At 35.2% G+C, this 24,249-nt stretch overlaps 1 protein-coding gene across 1 annotated transcript; it reads right to left on the minus strand.

Annotated features, from left to right (window-relative positions):
• Positions 1–1,971: 1,971 nt before the first annotated feature.
• LOC134278963 (DNA excision repair protein ERCC-6-like) lies at positions 1,972–24,034 on the minus strand. The gene is made up of 14 exons (XM_062761269.1): positions 23,916–24,034; positions 23,062–23,167; positions 22,655–22,773; positions 22,266–22,479; positions 20,486–20,599; positions 20,155–20,203; positions 19,602–19,791; positions 6,057–6,205; positions 5,504–5,613; positions 4,999–5,200; positions 4,602–4,813; positions 2,727–4,164; positions 2,466–2,526; positions 1,972–2,259 (listed from the first exon to the last, which is right to left on the minus strand). The coding sequence occupies exons 1-14, from the start codon at positions 24,032–24,034 to the stop codon at positions 2,136–2,138; spliced, it is 3,207 nt and encodes a 1,068-aa protein (XP_062617253.1). The 3' UTR covers positions 1,972–2,135.
• Between the last annotated feature and the right edge of the window lie 215 nt (positions 24,035–24,249).

Below are 24,249 nucleotides of genomic sequence, written 5' to 3' on the forward strand. Positions count from 1 at the left end.
AACCCCTGACCCTGGGGCCATAAAATTCAGAATTTTGGTAGAGGCACACTTACTCATCATAACTATGCACTTAGTTAGTTTATTTAATACCCAGGAGCAGAGAAGAAGATTTTCAAAGAATTCATGTATTTTCACTATATAATCTATAGAGCCCCACCCTAACACCAGAACCCCATAACCCTGGGGCCTTAAAATTCACAATTTTGGTAGAGGCACTCTTGCCCATCATAACTATGTACTTAGTTGGTTTATTTAATACCCAGTAGCAGAGAAGAAGATTTTCAAAGAAATAATGCATTTTCACTATATACTTATTTAGCCCCGCCCTAGCACTAGAACCCATGACCCCGGGGCCATGAATTTCACAATTTTGGTAGAGGACTCAATGCTGATTACAATCATACAAACAGTTTGTCTGATTGATGTCCAGGAGTAAAGATGAAGATTTTTAAAGATTGCACTGATTTTAGCCCCACCCCCCCCCCCCCCCAGGCCCCAGGGGGGCAGGGACCATGAAATTCAAAATTTTTGTTCCCCTTCAACCATAGATGCTATATGCCAAAATTGGTTGAAATTGGTTCAGCGGTTTCAGAGAAGAAGCTGAAAATGTTCAAATGTTAACGCACGACGACGGATGAAAACGGATAGCAATAGGTCACCTGAGTTTACTCAGGTGACCTAAAAAATTGCTCGATGAAGATCTACCTTAACTCAGAATAGTCAGCTTTGTTTGAAATAAAATTCTTAACACATTTATCATGCCTATTTTGTTTTAATGTTTTAAAAGTAAAGAAATAATCCGAGCAGTGTTGGTAATTCAGTACAACTTACAACTTTCAATTGATATCTCATATCAAACAACGAATATCATTAAACAAAAACCTTAATGCTTACATTTGAAGATTTCAGCAATAAAATATATACCTACCAGTACATGTATGTACATTGTATTTCTATATTTTTATGCTAAATGTAAAGATACTGAATTCAATTTCAAAGTTTTGCCAATTTCATATGCTTTATGTAATGCAAAAATACATCCATACATTTTTTTTTTAATCATTTATCTCATTTACATGTAGTTTTCATTTATTAGTGAAATAAAAGAAGTACGAGCACATTTTTAAAAAAAGATCCTGGCCAGAATATTTCAATATTTTATGACATTTAGCTTGTTGATATGATTAGCATTAAAGAACAATATACGGTATATTGCATATATTTGCCCCCACAAAAGTCAAATTTTGAAAACTTCCTGAAATGTGCTGAATTCAATAAATTGTATGAGAAATATAAATTAACAGAAAATATTATAGTGTTAAAGCAGTGTATTCACAATTTTTGTTTTTATGACGTCACAAACTAGTCCGATTTTATATTCTTTTTCAGAAAGAGGACAAAATTTCAACAATTTCAGCTTTAAAATTTATAGAGCGCAAGTTTGTTCAGGAACAATATTGACATATTTCATTGATATTATCATTCTACACATTATATCAAAACATTGATCCTGAACACACATGCGCTCGGTGATTTTTACTCAAAATATCGACGAAATATGTACATTTTTCGGTAAAATTCATAAAAAACTGAAATTTACGTCATGTTTGTGAAGTCATTACCTACTTATGGCGTCATTACTTATGAAAATATTCAGTGCTTTGAAGTCAGCATGTACTCCCCTGTTTCAGAACTTAATTAATTATATCTCCATCAAAGTTTGATTTGGGGGGCAAATATTGGTTATTACCGAATAAAGTTCTTTCCTTGACAACAGGTTTTATACCAATATTTCTATATCTTGAATCAATAATAAGAAATAAATCAGTTCAAAAAAATTATACATCTTTTTGTACCTTTAAAAATTTACCATTTCCCAAATAAACAAACACAAAATTCATGCCAGCTGTTCCCAGTGAAAAACATTGTAAAGATAAAACTGAATTCAAACATTAAAATTGATTTGCACTTGCAGGATGGTATGCATATTTTATGAAAAAAGTTTTGAGTCACAATGCAACCATTACAAATAAGACAGATTGTTCGATTTTGTTTAAAGTCATTCATCTGATCCTTAGTATCCATATCAATCTAAACAGATGACAGTGACTTGCTCAGTGGTAAACATGAGGATTCTATCCCAACTTGCTGTGAATAATGAGTGCAAAAGCCTGTAAAGCCCTGTTCTCTGGGTAGATTTCCAAAGCTTGTAAAACACTGGCCAAGCATTCCTCATAGTTTCTAGATTTGTAGAGCTCCCTGTTCAAGAAAAATTAATATTTATCATAACTCTTAAAATGATAAGCTTGTTTATGTATGTACATGTAGTTCTATAATACTAAAATATCTTAACAAAAAAAATTACAATATACTTTATGCCCTATATATTTACAATACATGTATACACAATGCCCTATTTATTTAATTCATCATAGAAAAATATACATGTGAAAAAAAACTCTTACTTTGCTCTTTTTACTGCCACCAGATAGTTTTCTTTCAGATCATCTGCCAGATCTAAGAAATCTGAAAGTTTTAAAAACATACATTGTATATGATACTCCTTAGGGTTCAGTCTGATATATGTACAAAATAATGAATGTAAAAATTTAAAAAAATTGCTATCATTACAAGCATTTTGTTAAATATATATCATATCATTATTTATTTTAACTTTACATTATCCTGGTTTAAAAATCTTTTCATGATGGATTCATCGTACAAACCTTCATCTTCACTATCAATATCTACATCTATAGACTCCTCCTCTGATCCTTTATCTATAGACTCCTCCTCTCCCTCCTCTGATCCCTCATCATTCCCTGACTCCTCGCTCCTCAAGTCTTCCTGGTTCTCAGACTGTTCATTGTCAGAGCTGGACAGCATGACGTACTTAGACTGGGGCAGGCTGTTAGACTCGGACGACTTCCTTTTGTTCCTGTTCTCTCTGCTAACACTTCTCTCTGCCTCCTCCTCAGGGTTCACATCACTAGTGTCACTTTCAGAATCACTCCCAATTACAGCCTTTTTCACAGATTTCTTCTTGACAGAAAATGTTGGCAAATCGTCATCTGATTCTATTCCTATTTTTGATTGGTTATTCGCAGGCTCAAAATCATCTGAGTCACTCAAGTGTTTTTCCTCATCACTCAGTATGCTGTCTTCAACAGCACTCTCTGACTTGGATATAGACATGTATTTGGCAGGCGACGATTCTTCATCAGTCTCTTCTATGGCTATATTGTCCTGTTCAGAAATGTCCTTGGCAGACGAGCTAACATCAGGTGTATTCTGTAAAGAATTTGGCACAAAACTTTCCTGAAGTCTAGAAAAAGCACCACTTTGATTAGGGGATTCCTCCATTAATGTTTCCTGAAGCTTAGAGCCAATCCTCTTCCTTTCCAATTCTGATGTCCCTTTCCTTCCAAGAGGTGAATCACTGGGCTGAGGACTGTCAGAGAAAGCCGATAAAATCGTAGAATTCAAGTTACTTCTACTTTTGAGCAAATTGGCATTGTCCTTTGATTTTGTTCCCATCAGAGGTCGGAACCTATCAGGGGATATAAAAACTTCCTCTTCTCTCACAGTATTTTCCACCTTTTTCTCGTGGGGTTCTTTCAACCAGGGACTCTGAGACACACTTCTTCTTGGCTTCTTCTTAGCAGGAGAGTCAGTGATTGCTGGAGATATGAGGATGGGGGCTAAGGGAGACCTCGCCTGACCATCGGTTGATCTGTTCAGTCTGAACATATCTGATGATCTCTTGGCTGAAGCTATTATTTGTGAAGGAGGAACATTTTCTTTATTTTCTTCATCCTCCGAATCGATTATAGATTCCTCCATTTTGTCGCTCTCTGATTCATTTGACAGAGCATCACCTGTCTGCTCCATATCCTCCTCTTCTTCTACATCACCCTCTTCATCTCGGTTTTTCGGAGCCATACCTCCATTATCGGAAGTGTTATTTTCCCTATCATTTGAAATAGGCTCTAACATACTGTCTTTATCCAAAGAGTTCCTTTTGGGACTAGCCCTAATAGAAAGATTTCCCAAATGTTCGATGGTTTGCACCTCCTCCTCTGATTCTGCTGCCTCCATATGTTGTCCTGGACTAAACACCTCAGTCTTTATTGCAGTCTGTTCAGATTCCATTTTGATGTCAGTCTACAATATGAATTTATGAAACAAGATTTTTTCATCCAGAAAAATTCTTTGAGAACTGCATTTTTAAAAAAAAAAAAAAACTCTTTTTGCAGATACATGTAGACTTTTATTCAATATACAGGTATATAAACAAGAATTGACCATATACAATTAAATTTCAAGTCTCTAGAATTGATGCATGTACCGCAAAATGCCACGGATTTGTAAGAGTTTGGAATCTCAATAACTTTCTCTATAATTAACTTTCTCTATAATTACTTCAACCTTAATACCTAGTATCCCCATCTATCTATAAATTTATTCCTGACCTATCTAGTTTGAAATAACAAGGTTTGGTTGCACAAAGATACCAGAATGCAAATAGATGAAAACTACAGCAAGAAAAAACAAAACACTCTATAGACCAGTGTAACCAGCATTTTATATGCATTTTATACCTTGTTTAATTCTGGCTCTGTCTTTACTCTGACTCCTGGTGTGGTGGCAGTCAGATCCACCACCATATTGCTGCCCTTGACGGGGGTGGGCTCTGGGGTCACAAGGTCAATATGACTGGTCTCCAACACTTCAGTCTTCACTTCTCTAACTTCATTGTCTTCCTCTTCTTCGTCATCATCATCATTAACGTTCTCAGCATCCAAGTCTATCTCTGTAAAGAATCAAATTACATCAGGATATTTTTTTTTTATTGAATTAAACAACCCTTTGTTTCAACTTTTGTGAATTCATAATCATTATCTTTGTAATAGTGAAAATATATTGAAACCCCTAAGTTGGGTTTATGAAAAGATCAATTCTGCCAATTTTATCCTTGACCTTTTTGTCCTGACTGACCTTGTACATCCTTGACATCCTCCTCCTCCTGTGTGTTGACCGTCCCCTGGAGATTCCAGTCAGACCAGGGGCGAGAGAACGGTTTCTGGGACCCGGCATCCTCCGGCCCAGCTGGAACATTTCTCTGGTATTTCCCGGTTCTCTGTTCAAAATCCTGTGTTAAATCTGACTCCATCTGAAGCAACTCCTTTGCCTTTTGTACCTATCAAAACATTTTTTTAAATTTACAAAACAATATTTTTAATTTATATGGCTTTGTGTGTACATCATACACTAACATGAGCCAAATGAAATATATCACAGGGTTGTCCCTAAAATAGACAGAGAAGGGAACAATTAAAATAGAAAGAGGTCCTTATATTTTAAGATGTTATTATATACATGTACTTTTGCTATGTTGGCTGATACAGACCCTGTGTTGTATATAACATGTTATTATATACTTAAGCTATATTGTCTAATACAGACCCTGTGTTGTATGTATGTTGAGTTGCCTAATACAGACCCTGTGTTGTATGTAGTCATCTCCATGTTCCACCTCTGCTTCACCGTTGTCTTCAAAGTCGCATTTCTCCTGGGTAAACATCAAGTCATGATCACTGATACCAAATATCTCTGCAACACAAAAAAATATCCATAACATGGCTTATGTCACACACTCAATATTGATGTCTAAACTATGTGCAAAGTTTAGTAAGAGCAATAATTGGTGATACAAATATTTTGGTCACTGACCATGTGAGTAGAGAAATGTGCTATGAGATGAGAATGCAGTTAAAGTCCTTTTGGGAGAAAATTTTTAAAATAACTTTGCACTGACATAAATCTGATAAAACAACACTTTGCCAGAATTATTTTTATTTATTAAAAACTGAGGAAAGTAACATTGGCAGTGACAGAGAACAACACACGAAGTACTGACCGAGCAAGTAGAGAAATGCAATGTCAATACTGACCGAGCGAGTAGAGAAATGCGATGTGACCAATGACCGAGTGAGTAGAGAAATGTGATGTGAGTACTGACAGAGTGAGTAGAGAAATGCGATGTGAGTACTGACCGAGTGAGTAGAGAAATGCGATGTGAGCGTCGAGGGACGAGTCTGTATTTCTCTGGTGACTGTGCATCTCCTCGAGCTGCTGCTGAGTCTTCGAGATCCGTGGATTGTCAAGGGTAAACAACTCTCTCAGCTCCTGCTTTGTGAAGTACCTAAAACAAGAAAAACAGAAAATTTACTGTTCATTTACAGCGGTTTGAAATATATCATTACCATAATCATTAGAAACCTGCTTAGTTCCTAAATCAAATTATCTATAATACATGTATGTTCTGTTCAGATATCTGAAAAAACAAGATGTTTGTAAAACACTCATGCCCCCCTCCCTCAAATAGGAAGAATTTCTCTAAGTTTAAGGGACATAACTCTGACAAAAACGACTCGATTGTACCCAAAACATAATTTGACCTAGATATTCTTATGATAAATCTGTATTACCAAATTTCAGTTCAGTATGTGGAACCATTGCGAAGGAAACGAACGGAAACTGCAAATAATTGGAATTTTTTCAAGTCCAAGGGGCATTACTCTGACAAAATGGTCTATCATACTCAAAACAAAACTTGACCTAGATATTCTTATGATAAATCTGTATACTAAATTTCATTTTAGTATGTGCAACCACTGCGAAGAAAATAAACTGAAACTTAGTGGACCGACAGACAGCAGCAAAGCATTATGCCCTCCCTTCTTCAAAGAGGAGCATAAAAACCACTTTTATTCTAACACAAAATGCATATTAGTAAAGCCTCAAAGTTGTATGTGCTGTGTTTGACAGAAGGAAGATGAAAATCTAAGCAACTATTCATGGTAAATGGCACTGAATGAACCAAAACTCCAAATAAATTGTTTACACAAAAACATGAACTTACAATATCTCAAGACTGTTGTGCTTTTTTGGGATATTTATAAATTGGTGAATCCTAAAATATCTGATCTATTTTTTTAAAGTCAAAGTTAATTCTAAATTATAATATATCTTACCTCAACTAAATTTCATTCATTAGTTGTATAAATAATAGCGTAACTCAGAAATTCTTTTGTGTTTTTGGCTGTTTGAATAATCCTGCAAACATACAGTCAAACAAATAAAACTACTAATCATGGTCCAAGACTTGTGGGCAAATTTAAAATCAAAAAGGTTCTGCCAAATTTATACCACATTAACTTTATTATTTATACGACTTAACTAGAATGTCTTTAACTTCAGTATATGTAGAATAATTTAATTCATATCTGAATATATGTAAACAGTTCTGGAAAAATCCTTCAATATAAATTAATATGCCCATTACATTATATGTAATTTCATCAATGTAGGTATCTACTGATGTGACAAAGTTTGCAACTTTAATATTTTCCGATCAAAAGGTGTAGCACAAAACAGTCAGGGATGGATGCTTGGGTTCTCAATAGTATCTAATACTAATCCTTCTTAAGCTTCTTACAATCTCTGCTTAATATCAAAGAGATTTAATGTTAGGTAAGTCTGAAACCAGAAAGAATGGCTAGCAAACACATTATCCAATTCAAACACAATTACAGCTAATATTATGAAATGGATTCTAGATTTAAAATTATTACTTCATTTAAATCTATGAGACTGAGTGGATATTGTTTATTTGCAGAAAAAATTTGAATCTTTCTCAATTATATTCTTACAGAAGAAAATTTGTTTTATTGATTATGCATGCAATTGTGGTTTTCATTTTAAATAATATTTAAGTTTCAAGAACTTAAAAAAAAATGTCTCTGAGTTGGACTCTTTTAATTAAAATTAACAAATGTTTGACACATTCTGAAAATTGCTAGAAGTTGTGTAAAAGTGTCAGAATGCCTGTAAAATAATAATCTACAGAAAACAACATCATCTTGCTGGGAAACAAGCCCTTATCTATCTATGTATCACAAAACACTTAGCTATCTCTCAGTGGGGTACAGCAAGGAGAAGAGACATGAGGGGTAGGATTTTATAGATAAATGAATACATAAAATCCTCTTTCTGAATTCATGGATAAAAACATTCAGCAGATATTTTGTATTAAGTGATTTACTAGTTTCTATTCTTCTTCTGGCAATACTCATATTATATTTTCTGTTATCATTTGGACAGAAAAATTGGCAAATCTAGTGGAAAGTTTCAAGTTTTTGTATGATAAATTTTCTTTTCTCAAGGTTCCTTTTAAGAGTTTGTATTTCATGATGATTTCTTTTTTTAAAAATATATCATTTCTTTTTCTAGCACTGAAAGAAACTAAACAATATATATATCTCATATATAAATATGGATTGTTTCCCCTGTGGGTGCCTTATCTAATTACATTACATGGTCTGTCTCTATTCAATTAGTATGGCTTGAGGGGAATTTAGCCAGGCTACTCTGACTGGTCAAAACAAACTAGGATTATGGGAGCTCTGACACTTTTTCAGGTCTTTGTCTGGCCAGACCCAAGCTAACCATGGCAACAGCCTACCTGTCCAATTATCACACCATTGTCTGGCAAGTCAATACAAAGGGGGATAATTAAGTTGTTTTTGTGATCAGCCAGCTTTTTTAGGGTGCTTGGTGGATTTACTGATTTAGAAATGCACAAGAAAATAACTCAGAATTAAGAAGAGGACAAAGGAGCTCTAACAAGCTCAACAAAAACCATTTTGCTTGAACTTGTTTTGAGCAAATCCAGAGGTTGATATCTTTTATTCTGTTCCCAGGTTTATTTGTGTTTCAACCACTTTTGGAAAAGGACAAGTATTTAGTGTCAGAAAGAGGTAAAAGTTGTCAATTAATATTGGCTTATTTCTTCTTTAGTTTTGATAAAATTTGGCTAAATTTTAATTATTTGACTTCTATAATATTATTCATATTCTAAGTGCATACACTTATAAAAGAACTATATTTTCTTAGTCTAGCAAAGTTTTACATGTAAATATAAAAATCATATATATATTTGTAAAACCTATTTTTATTTGGTGTGCTACAAGGTGGATCCTTGTCTGTCTTTTTATTTTTCTTTAAAAAGATCTTTTATCTAAGTCCTCTTTTATTTTCATTGTTGTAATCAATATTTTTATGTATTTTCCAAAAACCTTTAAAATTCCTTTTGTTATGAAAATCCAATGAAAATTTCAGAAATTTCCAGAAACATTTTATTTTACAAAATTGCTAATATTTGTTTCCTTTTTCTAAATTGTTGAATTGATTATTTTTACATTTTTTTTCATGGCCTCATCCAATTTTATTGGAATTTGATACTAAAATCCCATTTGAAACTAAATTTCCAGACAATTGTTTACATCATAAATTTGCCAGTATTGTTTAGTAAACACATGTCACAGTGTAAACAGAGGTGTTTGTGGGGAACAAGCTGTGAATGTTATCACAAACATGACAGCGTGTATAGCAAGGTGCCCTACATGGGGCCCCAAGGAGTCAAGCCCCTTTATCTGGGCATGTCTAAATAACCTTTTCTTGTAAATGATAAGCTTGATATGAACACCTGTGTAAACCCTTTTGTAAAGGATCAAAGAGAGAAAATTCAGCAATAAAGCCTTAGGGTGTTTTCTTGACAATTTCTTAGAAGTAACAATGACATTCCACAAATTCCTTTTTGGCATAATTATACCCGCACTTTCTAAAGAAAGTTCGGGTATATTGTTGTTACTCATGTCCGTCCGTCCGTCCGTCCGTCCGTCCGTCCGTCCGTCTGTCACACTTTTCTTCCCTGAACTCCTCCTACATTTTAAACAGTAGCTTAATCATCTTTTGGGAGATGGTTGGTGGGGTCATGAAGATGTGCAGTAAGGTTTCGGAATTTTGATTTTGCCCCGGGGGGTCAAATGGGGGTCGAAAAATGACGTTTTTTGTGCAAAAAGTCCCGTCTTCCCTGAACTCCTTCTACATTTTACTCAGCAGCCTAATCACCTTTTGGGGGATGATTGGTGGTGTCATGTAGATGTGCAGTCAGGTTTCGGAATTTTGATTTTGCCCCAGGGGGTCAAATAGGGGTCAAAAAATGACGTTTTTTATGCAAAAAGCCCCATCTTCCCTGAACTCCTCTTACATTTTACTCAGCAGCCTTATCATCTTTTGGGGGATGATTGGTGGTGTCATGTAGATGTGCAGTAAGGTTTCGGAATTTTGATTTTGCCCCGGGGGGTCAAATGGGGGTCGAAAAATGATGTTTTTTATGCAAAAAGCCCCGTCTTCCCTGAACTCCTTCTACATTTTACACAGTAGCCTAATCATCTTTTGGGAGATGGTTGGTTGGGTCATGTAGATGTGCAGTAAGGTTTTGGAATTTTGATTTTGCCCTGGGGGGTCAAATGGGGGTCGAAAAATGACGTTTTTTATGCTAAAAGCCCCGTCTTCTCTGAACTTCTCTTACATTTTACTCAGCAGCCTTATCATTTTTTGGGGGATGATTGGTGTTGTCACGTAGATGTGCAGTAAGGTTTCGGAATTTTGATTTTGCCCCAGGGGGTCAAATGGAGGTAGAAAAATGATGTTTTTTTATGCAAAAAGCCCCATCTTCCCTGAACTCCTTCTACATTTTACACAGTAGCCTAATCATCTTTTGGGAGATGGTTGGTGGTGTCATGTAGATATGCAGTAAGGTTTCGGAATTTAGATTTTGCCCCGGGGGGTGAAATGGGGGTTGAAAAATGACGTTTTTTGTGCAAAAAGTCCCGTCTTCCTTGAACTCCTTCTACATTTTACACAGCAGCCTAATCACCTTTTGGGGGATGATTGGTGGTGTCATGTAGATGTGCAGTAAGGTTTCGGAATTTTGATTTTGCCCCAGGGGGTCAAATGGGGGTCGAAAAATGACGTTTTTTATGCAAAAAGCCCCATCTTCCCTGAACTCCTCTTACATTTTACTCAGCAGCCTTATCATCTTTTGGGGGATGATTGGTGTTGTCATGTAGATGTGCAGTAAGGTTTCAGAATTTTGATTTTGCCCCGGGGGGTCAAATGGGGGTCGAAAAATGATGTTTTTTATGCAAAAAGCCATGTCTTCCCTGAACTCCTTCTACATTTTACACAGTAGCCTAATCATCTTTTGGGAGATGGTTGGTTGGGTCATGTAGATGTGCAGTAAGGTTTCTGAATTTAGATTTTGCCCCGGGGGGTCAAATTGGGGTGGAAAAATAACGTTTTTTATACAAAAAGCCCCGTAATCCCTGAACTCCTCTTACATTTTACTCAGCAGCCTATTCATCTTTTGAGAGATGGTTGGTGGGGTCATGTAGATGTGCAGTAAGGTTTCGGAATTTTTATTTTGCCCTGGGGGGTCAAATGGGGGTCAAAAAATGACATTTTTTATGCAAAAAGCCCCGTCTTCCCTGAACTTCTCCTACATTTTACACAGTAGCCTAATCATCTGTTGGGAGATGGTTGGTGGTGTCAGGTAGATGTGCAGTAAGGTTTTGGAATTAAGATTTTGCCCTGGGGGGTCAAATATGGGTCGAAAAATGACGTTTTTTGTGAAAAAAGCCCTGTCTTCCCTGAAGTCTTCCTTAATGTTACTCAGAAGCCTAATCATCTTTTAGGAGAGTTAAATATTTTGAAAATTATGTAAAACATCAACGTCAAGGGGTAAAAAAAAGCATCACATGCTGGGAAACACCTTGAATTCTTATGAGTAATTAATGTATATGTCAAATGTGAGAGTCATATCTCATCTCAATCAAAAGTTATAAGCAAATGCAACATTTTTGAAAAGTAGAGGCTTGACCTCTTCAAGGTCAAGGTCACAGAGTAAAAATCATGATTTATTTGGAAAGGTCTTATCACATGTAATAATATACATGCATTATGATATGAATGCCCTAACTTTTCTCCTTCAAAATGATGAATTTATAACAATTTAATTTTTTTGCAAGTAGGTCAAACTTCTAGGTCACAGGTAAAAAAAAACAAGATTTGTTTGTGAAACACTATGCGCCCGGCGGCAACAAAGTTCAAAAAATCTATTTTTAGCATATTGATCACAGTCAAGGTCACAAGGTCATTGACCATGGTGTCATTCGAAAGAACTTAATCTATGAAGTATGCATACCAAATATGAAGTCTCTATCTCTTATGGTTCAAAAGTTATGGCAAAAAGTGTAAAGAGCTATTTTTAGCATATAGGTCACAGTCAAGATCACAAGATCATTGACCTTGCCGTCGTTTGAAAGGACTTTATCGATATCGTATGCATACCAAATATGAAGTTCCTATCTCCTATGGTTAAAAAGTTATGGCAAAAAGTGTAAAAAGCTATTTTTAGCATATAGGTCACAGTCAAGGTTGCAAGATCATTGACCTTGATGTTGTTTGAAAGGATTCTATTAGTGGAGTATGCATACCAAATATGAAGTCCCTATCTCCTATGGTTAAAAAGTTATGACAAACAGTGGAAAAAGCTATTTTTAGCATATAGGTCACAGTCAAGGTCACAAGGTCATTGACCTTGATGTCATTTGAAAGGACTTTATTACTGGAGTATGCATACCAAATATGAAGTCTCTATCTCTTATTGTTCAAAAGTTATGGCCAAGGTTAAAGTTGACAACAGACAGACAGACAAACAGATAAACAGACAAACAAACAAAAAGACAAACAGACAGGACAAAAACAATATATGCCCGGGATCTATCGATCCGGGCGCATAAAAAAACCATGCCATTCTCACAGGTAAATACTAATACATAAGTTTAATATTCAGTAGATATGACCGTGATGACCAAGGTTAAATTTATTGAGACAGATGGACAGTCTGACATACAAATATACATATTTCTATATGAATTGGGTAAAATTGGCCCAGTGGTTCTAGAGAAGTTAAAAATGTAAAAAGTTTTCAGACAAACAGATGGACGACACGTCACGACAGACGTTACATGTTAAGGAAACCAGAAAAGCTCAAATGAGTGTTTTGAAAGGGTTAGAATATGGTTGCAGTATTTGAAAAGCTGTTTTTTTCATGCAGAGATATACATGACCAACATATTCATGTTTTATATTTTCTTTAGTAATTTGTTTGTTTGTTGTGAATACATCTCTCTTGGGAATTTTTCCCTCATATGGAGACACCACCAAATAATAATGAAGACAAGATGTGTTTGTGAAACACTGATGTCCCTGTATGGAAGCCTATGGCGAAGGTTGAAGTTTCTCAAATATATGTCAAACTCAAAGTTCAAGGTCAAAGGATTCAAATTGTTAGTATCAGAAGAAAGTCTTGTCACAAGGAATGCACATGTGAAATAAAGATATCCCTAGTAATTCCTGTTCAAAAGTTAATTGCCAAGGTTAATTTTTTTTAAGTGGTTCAAACTCTAGGGTCAAGGTCAAACATATTTATAATTGTTGACAGTTCACAATGAATACACATGTTAAGCATGAAAGCCCTAGCACCTATTGATCAAAATTTAGGCCAAGTTTTAAGTTTGGTATTTTTCTTGTAAAAATGTGTATCCTAGGTCAAGGGATTTCAGGTAAAAATTAATGGTACCCAAATAAAAGCTCTTAATTGTCACAAGAAATAAACCTATAAAATGTAGAAGCCATTTGTGTAGCCCATCCCACTTAAAACTTATGGGCAAGGTTATAATTTCTGCAGACAAATAGACAGACATAATATAAACACAAGAAACAAAATATGTATAATTAGTCAAATGGAAAAAAATATACTATTTAATTGGAATCACAAAATAGATTGTTATTTCAGGGACAGGGAGTGGGTAGGGAGATTGGAATCCCCCCATCCCCCCCCCCCCCCCGCCTGGAATTTGCTTTGTTATTTAAACAAGACTATATACTGAAGCAAATAAAAAATGACTTTGGACATCCTCCCCCTAACTGAGAAAACATTGACCACACTATCATTGTTTTTATTTTGTTTATTTAATTTCAGTTTTTTTTTTCCTGCTTGTCAGGAAATTCTGGGCTGGAAATTTTTTGACTGAGATGTGAACCCCTCTCCCTACTCCCGAAAAAAAATTCTGGATCCGCACCAGTATTGGCAGTAACTGAATGTCACATCGACAATGGCAGATAACTTCACAATATGAAATTCGTCTAGTGTGCCATGCGATGATCTTTTACCCTTTTTGAACTTTAACCTAATCGTTTGGGTTTATTTTACTCCCCACTATACTTAAACTTGTACTTACCGACTGCCATACATGTTTGTCTCGTCAACTTCATGAAATATAAATCCAGTTGTAACACAAAATGAATTAATCCAATGCACACCAGACTGCAGCCATTTGTGCTAATTCCATTCGACAAACCTTCGTCGATTCCGTCACCTTATCAGATGAAGTGGGAATCGGCCGAGGTGTGCCAAATGGTGTTTAATCTAAAAATATGATAATGGGTGACGCAACGTGATGTGATGTAGAAATTTACATGTTAACATGTATAGTACAAGAACAAATTTTAAATTAATTCATAACAAACGATGTTTTAACAAAACTTTTCCATCTAGCCTATTCCAAACAGTATGTGCTGTGTGATTGTGGTGTCGACGGGGGGGATTAATAGATTTAAAAAGGTCCTATTATGAGCAAAACATTTATCAAAATCTAATTTACATCATTAATAGAATTCAAACTGGTATATAATGAATTAAGCATGTAAAATAAATATAAGAGGTTCTGAGTTATAGGTCACAGGGCCGGTCTGAGAATTTCATACTCAGTTTGATGAATACATGTAAATCATTGGTGTCGGAAGCAAATTCAAAGTGGGGGGGGGGGGGCTAGGTGTAAAAAAAAATTTTTATACCTTCTAAAAAAAACCTGACAAGCAAAAAAAAAAAAAAAGAAAACGAAAACATCAATTTCCCAAACACGAAAATCCTATTTCGGGGTGGGGGGGGGGGGGTGGGGGGGGGGGGATTCGAACTTAATTTACAAACATTTTTTTTGTATACACTACCTTTTTCCCATTTTTTACCTACATGTATACTGCCATGTGTCTGTGGAAAGTGGGGGGGGGCTAAACCTATGAAGCAATGTTCAATATCTATACTAAGTATATGTTTGGAAAAAAAGCACCGGCCCTAGCCCCCCCCCCCCTCCCCCGGTTCCAACGCCTATGTAAATTATAGAATTATTTTGACTTTTTCCTTGGAAAGCCGGCCAATATGTAGGAGCGTGTTTTAGAGGCAAACACCTTAGTGCGGGTATTACTGTCTCATGACAGCATCTAGTTTAAAAAAGCTGTTAAAAAATGCCTTTTCTTTAATGACACTAAATATTTTTTCAATGTAGACTGAATATTTATATCTGAAGTTATTTATTAAAGTAAAAAAAAATTACACCGTCCAAAAAGTAAAATACTATTGCATATTACTTTAATCTAATTTAATTCAAACTAAACACTGCATGTCAAATTCATGAATTTAATACTGCATGATTTTGAGTAAATTCAATTAAATTAACAAAAAAAACAAATTGATTCATGTCAATCAATGCAGTGCATGCTGATGCATTAGTTCCTAGGTATTGGTGCAGTGCATGTATTACACAAGAGACAAGCACTTACCAATGCTGGGGCACTGATAAAGCACTGTCAACTCTCAAACGCATTTTTGGCTAACAGCTTCCAATAAATAAATGTTTCTTTCGAAGAAAAGGTCTAATGCATATCAGAACAGAAAATCTGTACATTAGTCAGAGAAAGCATGGCTTCACTTCTTCAATTTTCGGTAATGAGTATACAAAATTAAAATAAAATTTTAAATTTTCCAGACATCTTAATTAGGTGGTCTGATTAGCACATAAATGTTCATAGTGCACATTATTTTTTTCAGGGAGGAAGAATCAACTACTAGTTGGATATCGAAATTTCTGTTTCTTTCTTTGATACTTCCATTCAACTTTTATTTTTCAAAACATTTTGCTAATTCTCTAATTCTACTTGAAACAAGATGTAACTGACCCTCTTATCTGATTGGTGAGGGATGACCTTTGAACCTGCACCAATGAGATGCCAGAGGGACAGCGCCATCTGTTGACAGCTGCACACTTCAAACTGTTCTTTCCTGTTGGCTGTGCCATATCCTGTCATTTTGTCTGGTGTCACACTTCAAGTAATGTGCACCAAACTAATGCCAGATCTATGACAAGCCCCACATCAGCATATCCACTCCTTCTATCCTACTCCCTGACCTATTTCTTTTAAATGAACAAATATTTATATTCTTAGAAGATGTGGACCCTTGGCACAATGTTGTGTGTAGAAAGTACTAAGGCAGAATCTGCACCAATATGATGCCAGGCGATCCATGTTTTACATTACGACTTCTTACAATAATTTCTCCATATCCACTCCTTCAAACACCAAATGATGGCACATTGGCAAACTTGTGTTTCTTTTTTCCCTGTATTTGTAGTGGGCTGGTATGAGAAGAAAATGAACTAGCACTTACAGATGCTGGGAAAATAGGAATGCATTGAATTTTTTTTATATATGAGGAGACAAAACCAAACAATCCACTTTCTTTCATACATCTCCCTCTTTTTCTCTCCTTCATCCCCCAAGGGAACCCATTTCCTTTCTTAAATAAATTGAATATCTACGATCCTCCACCATTCCCACTATCACTAATGTGCTAGTCTGATCAGAAGTACTAGCACTTACTGATGCTGGGGATCTCAATGGGACAAAATCAACAACTACTGTACACACTCCTTTAAAAGATTTCTTATACACCATCTAGAATATAAAATGTTGAATAACAGATCGGCAGACAAGGTTACATCACTAATAGCCAAATAAACAATTTCTAGTGGCAAAATTCTTACTCACACACTAGCCCCATAAGTATAATGTCCTTACATTTACTATGGTCTTTAATTTGGACTCGATGCGAAAGCTACACTTTAAACATTCTAACTTACCTGATACTTGACTTTATACAATTAATGACTTAATGTCATGGACTTATTTGCTGTAAATCATTCAAATATTCTCTCTTAATTTTAATCTCCAACAACAAACTGCAACGAACTGCTAAGAATTGTTGCAAAACCCCTTAATTTTATTGATATTTACAGTTACAGCTTTGGTGAAGAATACATATTCTAGTATATTCTTATTAAGAGGCCAGTGGGTAAGAAACACCATCTCATTAAAACATGAATATCTTAAAAATAATACAGGATGGTGGTTTAAGTGAGCCATCTAGTGGAAGTTTGAAGAGGTAAATTCAAATTGCATAAACTTGAAGGAATATACAGTTAATATTCCCAGTGTGTAATGTTCTGAATTATAAATTTAATTGTTTAATTCAAGATCTCTTCAAAATAAGAAACAAATGAATTTTCACTGTCACATTCTATAGAAAATGGACAATTTTTGTAAATAAATTCCATCCACTTTAATACATCCATATACTCTGCAAGTAAAATATTGAAGGAATGCATAGTGACTGTTTTCAATGAGCATTATTCTGGAACTTCAGAAAAGGATGCAATCAAAGAAGATAAATGTGGTATGCTTGTACCATTTCATTATACCCCCCGCTTGAAAAGCGGGAGGGTATATAGTAATTGTTAATTCCGTCCGTCCGTCCGTCTGTCTGTACGTCCGTCCGTCCGTCCGTCTGTTACGCTTTGGGGTACCCATCTCTTATCCTCAACTCCTCTTAAACCACTGAGTGAAATTTAATGAAACTTTCACAGAATCTTGATTACATATTGCCATTGTGCACCTCCTATTTTATTTTTTGATCCGACAAATATTTTGGGTTTCCCGGCCACCGCAAAACATGGACTTTGCCATTATAATCATATGGGAGGCGGGGGGTATCATTTAGTGAGCTCATTGCTCACAGTACCTCTAGTTATCGATATATCTAGTTTTGTACAAGCATATCTTTTTAAATCGAAATTCAAAATTTTAGTTTCATTAATTGTTAAAGACCCAATTCTTTTACCGTACGGTTACCTGAGGAGGGGGAGTGGTCGAAGTACCAGTGATGTTATTTACCTGGAGACCCCCAATACCCAAGATGTCAAAAATCTATATACACGTAGCAGTACTCAGGAAGTCTGTGTTTGGTAATCAGGGTCAACACTCAACATAACATGTTTTGTGTCTAGTTTTGAGTGAAACTACATAAAATTATTATTTTAATATGAACTTTATTTGGTAAACTAACTGCATTCATCGTAATGTTTTGAAGGAAAAAAAATATAAAGATATACCGTTTTATAAAATGTTCAGTTTCGAGTAAAAACTACAAAGAAATAACATTTATTTTTTTAATCTTCAATAAAAGAAATCATCATAATAAAAAAAGTCTGAATATTGAAATGAAAAAATAATTAATCCATTTATCCGTCGTGCATGTGAACATTTACCACGATCGCATTTTTTAAAATAATTTTTTATATAATTTTCTGGCCAGCAATTTCCAAAATATTTAATATTTTCAATTGTTCGTGTGTTAACAAAATTTTATCGTTAGAAAGATTTCTCTTCAGAATCGATCACTATTAATTATCTTCACCCTTTCATTACGAATATAGACAAACGCTAGAGGAAATTCGAGCATTAATTCTGACATAAATTTCTGTACTACTTCGTGTTTGTAGCCTTTGTACAAAATAAAACATCTTTTGTAAACTATATGCCGATTATGCTGAATATTTATCTTATATCCCATTTCTTAAAAAATAATTTTATTATCGTCGGACTTCCAATTACGGCAAATTGAGTTTCTGTGGACGGTCTTTTTTCTCAGTACAGTTTTCGTGGACTATAAAAATCTTATAAGTAACAAACAGCCGTGAGGGTTGAAAAGATATATTTTATGATGTAAATGTTTCAATGATATACGTATTTTCAATTATTTTTTGAAATAGAATTTAAACATATGGAGTTTTCTAACCCGCGTGTATACAAGGCGGGTACATGAAAGAGTTTGGCATGCGACAAGGCCATTCTCTTCAAAATAAGCAACCTCAGATTATCAGGTAGCTGACCTGTCAATCAAATCAGAAGCTGTTGTTTTTTTAATGATTGACAGGCGGTAAATTATTGATCTTGAATCAGGTAGATTTTGGGGGCGTTAACATAAAACTGGGTGTTTAAGTATATTTACTGATTCTTTTCAAAGTTTTTCACAACAATTATTCATTTTTCTATGAAGACATTTAGCTGTGTCGGAAACCTGGAAATATGTCCATAGGACATTAATGCTCCACCCAGGTCTCATTTGTATTGCAACACGAAAAGGAATGTGCCTCAATTGCATAAAGGTTCAAGGTTAAGGTAAAGGAGGAAAATATTTTGGACACAGCTGCACAGCTCTCACTAATAAGTTTCAGTATAGACATGTATTAACAAAAATATCTTCATAAGTTATTTAAAACTGAGCTACATGCAAATTAAATAAAATAACATGGTCAAGGTTACAGGGTCAGGGACTCAGGGTAAAAATATTGAAGTGAACATGTAATAAAAGATACATACATTTGTAGGTATTGTCAGCCTTTATTTACCTGCCTGGCTTTTACAATGTACTTATAGGTTTGCTTTATATTTACCTGTAGGGATTTTTGGAGTTCCCGGTTGTCTGGCGGGTTATGGAGTCTTTAAATATCTGTCTGCGGTAGATTTTCTCCTCCACTGTACCACACGTAATGAGGCGGTAGATAACGACATTTTTATCCTGACCAATCCTGAAGACCCTATCCACAGCCTGGGCATCAGTGGCAGGGTTCCAGCTAGGATCATCTAAATTACAACACATACTGTCCTAGTGCATGTAAACTGCTGGATATACTGGCGTATATGTATTTGTATGGGCAATATTTTTCTTTACAATTAACTAATAATTTTTTTCTTGTTCAATGCCTCAAAAAAAAAAATCTTTTTAAAACAATATGAGTGCCATGGCAACAAATTAAAGAGTGGTGCATGAGACAGCAATTTTCATGTCTTTTTGAAGAATTTTTACATTGAACTAAAAGATTATGATGAGACTTTAGATTTGTTGGTGTGTACTTATAATAAATATGAATATTTATATGGTCTACCATGTGCACCATGTCATTCTGAAATCAGACCCCAACTCTCTTCGCTTCCATTTTTACTCACATATGATGACTCTATCTGCAGCTGTCAAAGTCAGACCCACACCTCCCACCTAATTAAAACAAAATTTAAATTAAAAAAAAATTCTAAATAACTTCAGACTTTAAATTCATTTAAATAAAAATCTGTTCAGTAGCAAACAATGTTTAAATGCATTTCTAACTTCAACTGCTTCTGATCATACATGTAGTTAAAGTCCATAAAAATTAAATTACTTGAATATTTTCATTTATTGGACATGTGATCTCATCTCCACAGGGTTACATTTGGATGAGAAGAACATGTCCATTTCAATCTAATGAACATGTATTATTTCAAACCAGTGTCAGATAACCTGTGTTGTGAGTAGGAACACGGAGTAACTCATGTCCTCCTGGAATGTGGCGATTCTTCTGTCTCTCTCGCTCAGCTGAGTAATAGTGCCATCCAGCCGCATGACCTTGTGACCCTGATACAATTTAACCTTATCATTAAATACACAGGTTCTCTAAGAATGTACAATTGTACATTGATTAAAGAGAGCTGAAGCAGATTGGGAATCTACTATACAATATTATTTTTAAATAATTTCTTTCCTTAACATCACTAGATACAACAAGAGGCCCATGGGCCACATCGCTCACCTGAGCACTGTGGTTTGGAAAAAGTAGAATTTGTTTATTATTGAAAAGCTTAAATCCAAAAGTAGGCCCATGACCAATCATGGCTTTGCTATTCTTGAGAAGAAGATTTTTAAAGAATTTTCGTAAATATTTCTATGTAAAACTTTGGTCGGCCATTGTGGCCCCGCCCTACCCCCAGGGGTCATGATTTGAACAAACTTGAATCTACACTACCTGAGGATGCTTCCATATAAATATGATCAATCATGGCTTTGTTATTCTTGAGAAGAAGATTTTTAAAGCATTTTCCTATATATTTCTATGTAAAACTTTGGTCGGCCAGTGTGGCCCTGCTCTGCCCTCGGGGGTCATGATTTGAACAAATTTGAATCTACACTACCTGAGGATGCTTCCATATAAATATGATCAATTATGGTTTTGTTATTCTTGAGAAGAAGATTTTTAAAGAATTTTCCTATATATTTCTATGTTAAATTTTGGTCGGCCATTGTGGCCCCGCCCTACCCCCGGGGGTCATGATTTGAACAAACTTGAATCTACACTACCTGAGGATGCTTCCATATAAATATGATCAAAAATGGCCTTGCTTTTCTTGAGAAGAAGATTTTTAAAGAATTTTCCTATATATTTCTAGGTAAAACTTTGGTTGGCCATTGTGGCCCCGCCCTACCCCAGAGGGTCATAATTTGAACAAATTTGATTCTACATTACCTGAGGATGCTTCCATGTAAATATGATCAATTGTGGCTTTGTTATTCTTGAGAAGAAGATTTTTAAAGAATTTTCCTATATATTTCTATGTAAAACTTTGGTCGGCCATTTTGGCCCCGCCCTACCCCCGGGGGTCATGATTTGAAGAAATTTGAATCTACACTACCTGAGGATGTTTCCCTATAAGTTTCATCTTTCCTGGCACAGTGGTTCTTGAGAAGAAGATTTTTAAAACATGCCACCAAATTTTCACTATTTCCTCATTATCTCCCCTTGAAAGAGGTCGTGGCCCTTCATTGAACAAACTTGAATCCCCTTCACCCAAGGATGCTTTTTTGCAAGTTTGATTGAAATTGGTTCAGTGGTTCTGGAGAAGAAGTCGAAAATGTGAAAAGTTTAAAGACGGACAGACAGACAGGTGGACGACGGACAAAATGTGATCAGAAAAGCTCACTTCAGCCTTCGGCTCAGGTGAGCTAAAAACTATTTGCTAGATACAACATAAATCACTATGACTTCACCGTATCCATAATTTGGTATACAGTACTGATATCTCAGTAGATTGATTTTTTCAGTATATTAAATTTCATGATCATGAAAGATGACACTTCTTTATACCACTGAATACTATTTTACAAATAAAGAATTAAGAAAACATGTTTAATATGCTTCCATGTTAACCCAAATTCTACTACAGAAAATAAAAGTATGACACACCTTTATGAAGAATATTGCACTGACACTTGGACCAGCCTAATAGGAATGTGACCTTGACCTTACCCTGTTGGAGATAAGCTGTTGGATAATGTCCAGCATCTTCCTGGACTGAGAGAAGACGAGACAGCGATGTCCCTCCCGCTTCATCTGGTCCAGTAAATCCACAATGATGATCAGTTTCCCCGACTCCTGGATCAGGACATTGTCTGGCATGTTCTTGATTTGATTGGCTGCGCACTGGTGGCCTTCCTCTGACTCAAGGGCGGAGTCATCTAACCTACACACACACAGACAATATAAAATGTTCATGTGAATCATATACAGTTATATTTCAATAAAGTATTACACATACACATAGATTCTAAATCAATATTCAGAGTAATAAGAATATGGCATGTACTATTCTATGATTGTATGCATTTATCCTATAAATCCTTGTGATCAGTACTTACGCATGCTCTCCATCCAGACCAAGTTGAGCGCACGCTCTCCGTGACAAGAGACGAGGATGGTCACAGATCTTCTTCAACACTGTCAGAGCCACCAAGGGAGACTTCTTCGTCATCAGTAGCTGGAAATGTGTGTACAGGCAATGATTATTATTCACTTCTTTGTGATAAGTGATTTTTATTTTATAATGTATATTTAAAGTTTTAATCAAATTTTTAATTCAACCTTTTTTTGGGATAAAGGTCATAAGGTGTTAGAATAAATAGAATTCTTTACACAATTTAGCTAGATAAGGAAAAGAGATTTATACTGTAAAGTTCACCTTTTTAATTACGTAACATCAAGAGAACATAAAATCTATCAAAAATAAATATATTTCCCCCTTTTCTGTCCCTCCTAGCAATGTTACCTCTTTAACAGAGTCCAGGGATAAGAAGTCGCTGTAGATCCTCTGTTGGTCAGGTGTCAGGAACAGCCACAAAATCAGGTCGTTCTTCCTCGTCATTGATGGCATCCTAAACAAAGCACAGGTGTTCTGAACATTTATTTTGTTGACAATTTTTTTTTTCAAAGGGATTAGACAAAAGTTCCAAAAAACTTAGATCTCTCCCCATACAGTTAGTTAATGTACAAGTGTATACTGAAATTTAACTATAGCAACCATGAAGAAATTACAGGGAATTCAATGCTGTGACATCATTATCATGTATCAAACTGAATACATGTATATTATCCATTACTACATGAAATAAAACAGTTACAATTAGCATGCTTAAAATAGATTTGTGCTGAACAAAAAATGATTTTCATTCTCTGGATTTAAAAAAAAAATATAACAACATATTTCAGTAACTAATGAAAGCCTATACAGCTTTGCCAACTGAAACATCAACAGAAAAAAAGATAATACAAAAATATAATTTTCTTTTAAAAAAAATACAATAAAACCACAATAGCAAAAATGATGCTACAGGTTCCCTCTATAGAGAGAATAGCTTCCCTTGACATGTATAACCATTACTCTGGTCTCTAGCCCAGAAAAATACGAATCTTCAACACAAGCTTATTAAAGTTAACAAGTCAACAGGGGCAAGATGAACATGTAAAAGTGAATGTGATTACATACTTCAAGTCTTTGCCATAGCTAAAATGAAAATTCTTAATTTAATACACACAAGGACAGAAAAGCAATCCATATTTTCATTCTTCTTCCATTTTTTTGAAACAGACACCATACACTTTGTGTAAAATTTGAACACTTACTTCAGACTCTTGGTAGAAGACGACACGTCTAGTTCCCCTTCTCCTCCTTGTCGATCACCTCGGCCTTCGTTCTCCGTAAGAAGTAAGGGGGAGATAATCTGTTTCAGGCTCTCAGCCATCTCTCTCTCTCTCTCTTTCTCTCGTTAGCAGTGGCGTCTCTCTCCCTGGCCTATAATCAAAGGAAAGCTTGCTTACAATGTCACACTTCTAAATTATTTCACATGTTCACTCACTCAACAAACATGAATCAAATTTATGATCTGTTTAAAAGTTGGAAGGGGGAAAACAAGCTTTGTTAAGTTATTTCATACTTCTTACATACCCTGGTTATTGG

Source organism: Saccostrea cucullata, unplaced genomic scaffold (genome assembly GCF_032062105.1).
Source record: "Saccostrea cucullata isolate Sc308-1 unplaced genomic scaffold, CSIRO_AGI_Scuc_v1 ctg755, whole genome shotgun sequence".
Taxonomy (NCBI): Eukaryota; Metazoa; Mollusca; class Bivalvia; order Ostreida; family Ostreidae; genus Saccostrea; species Saccostrea cuccullata.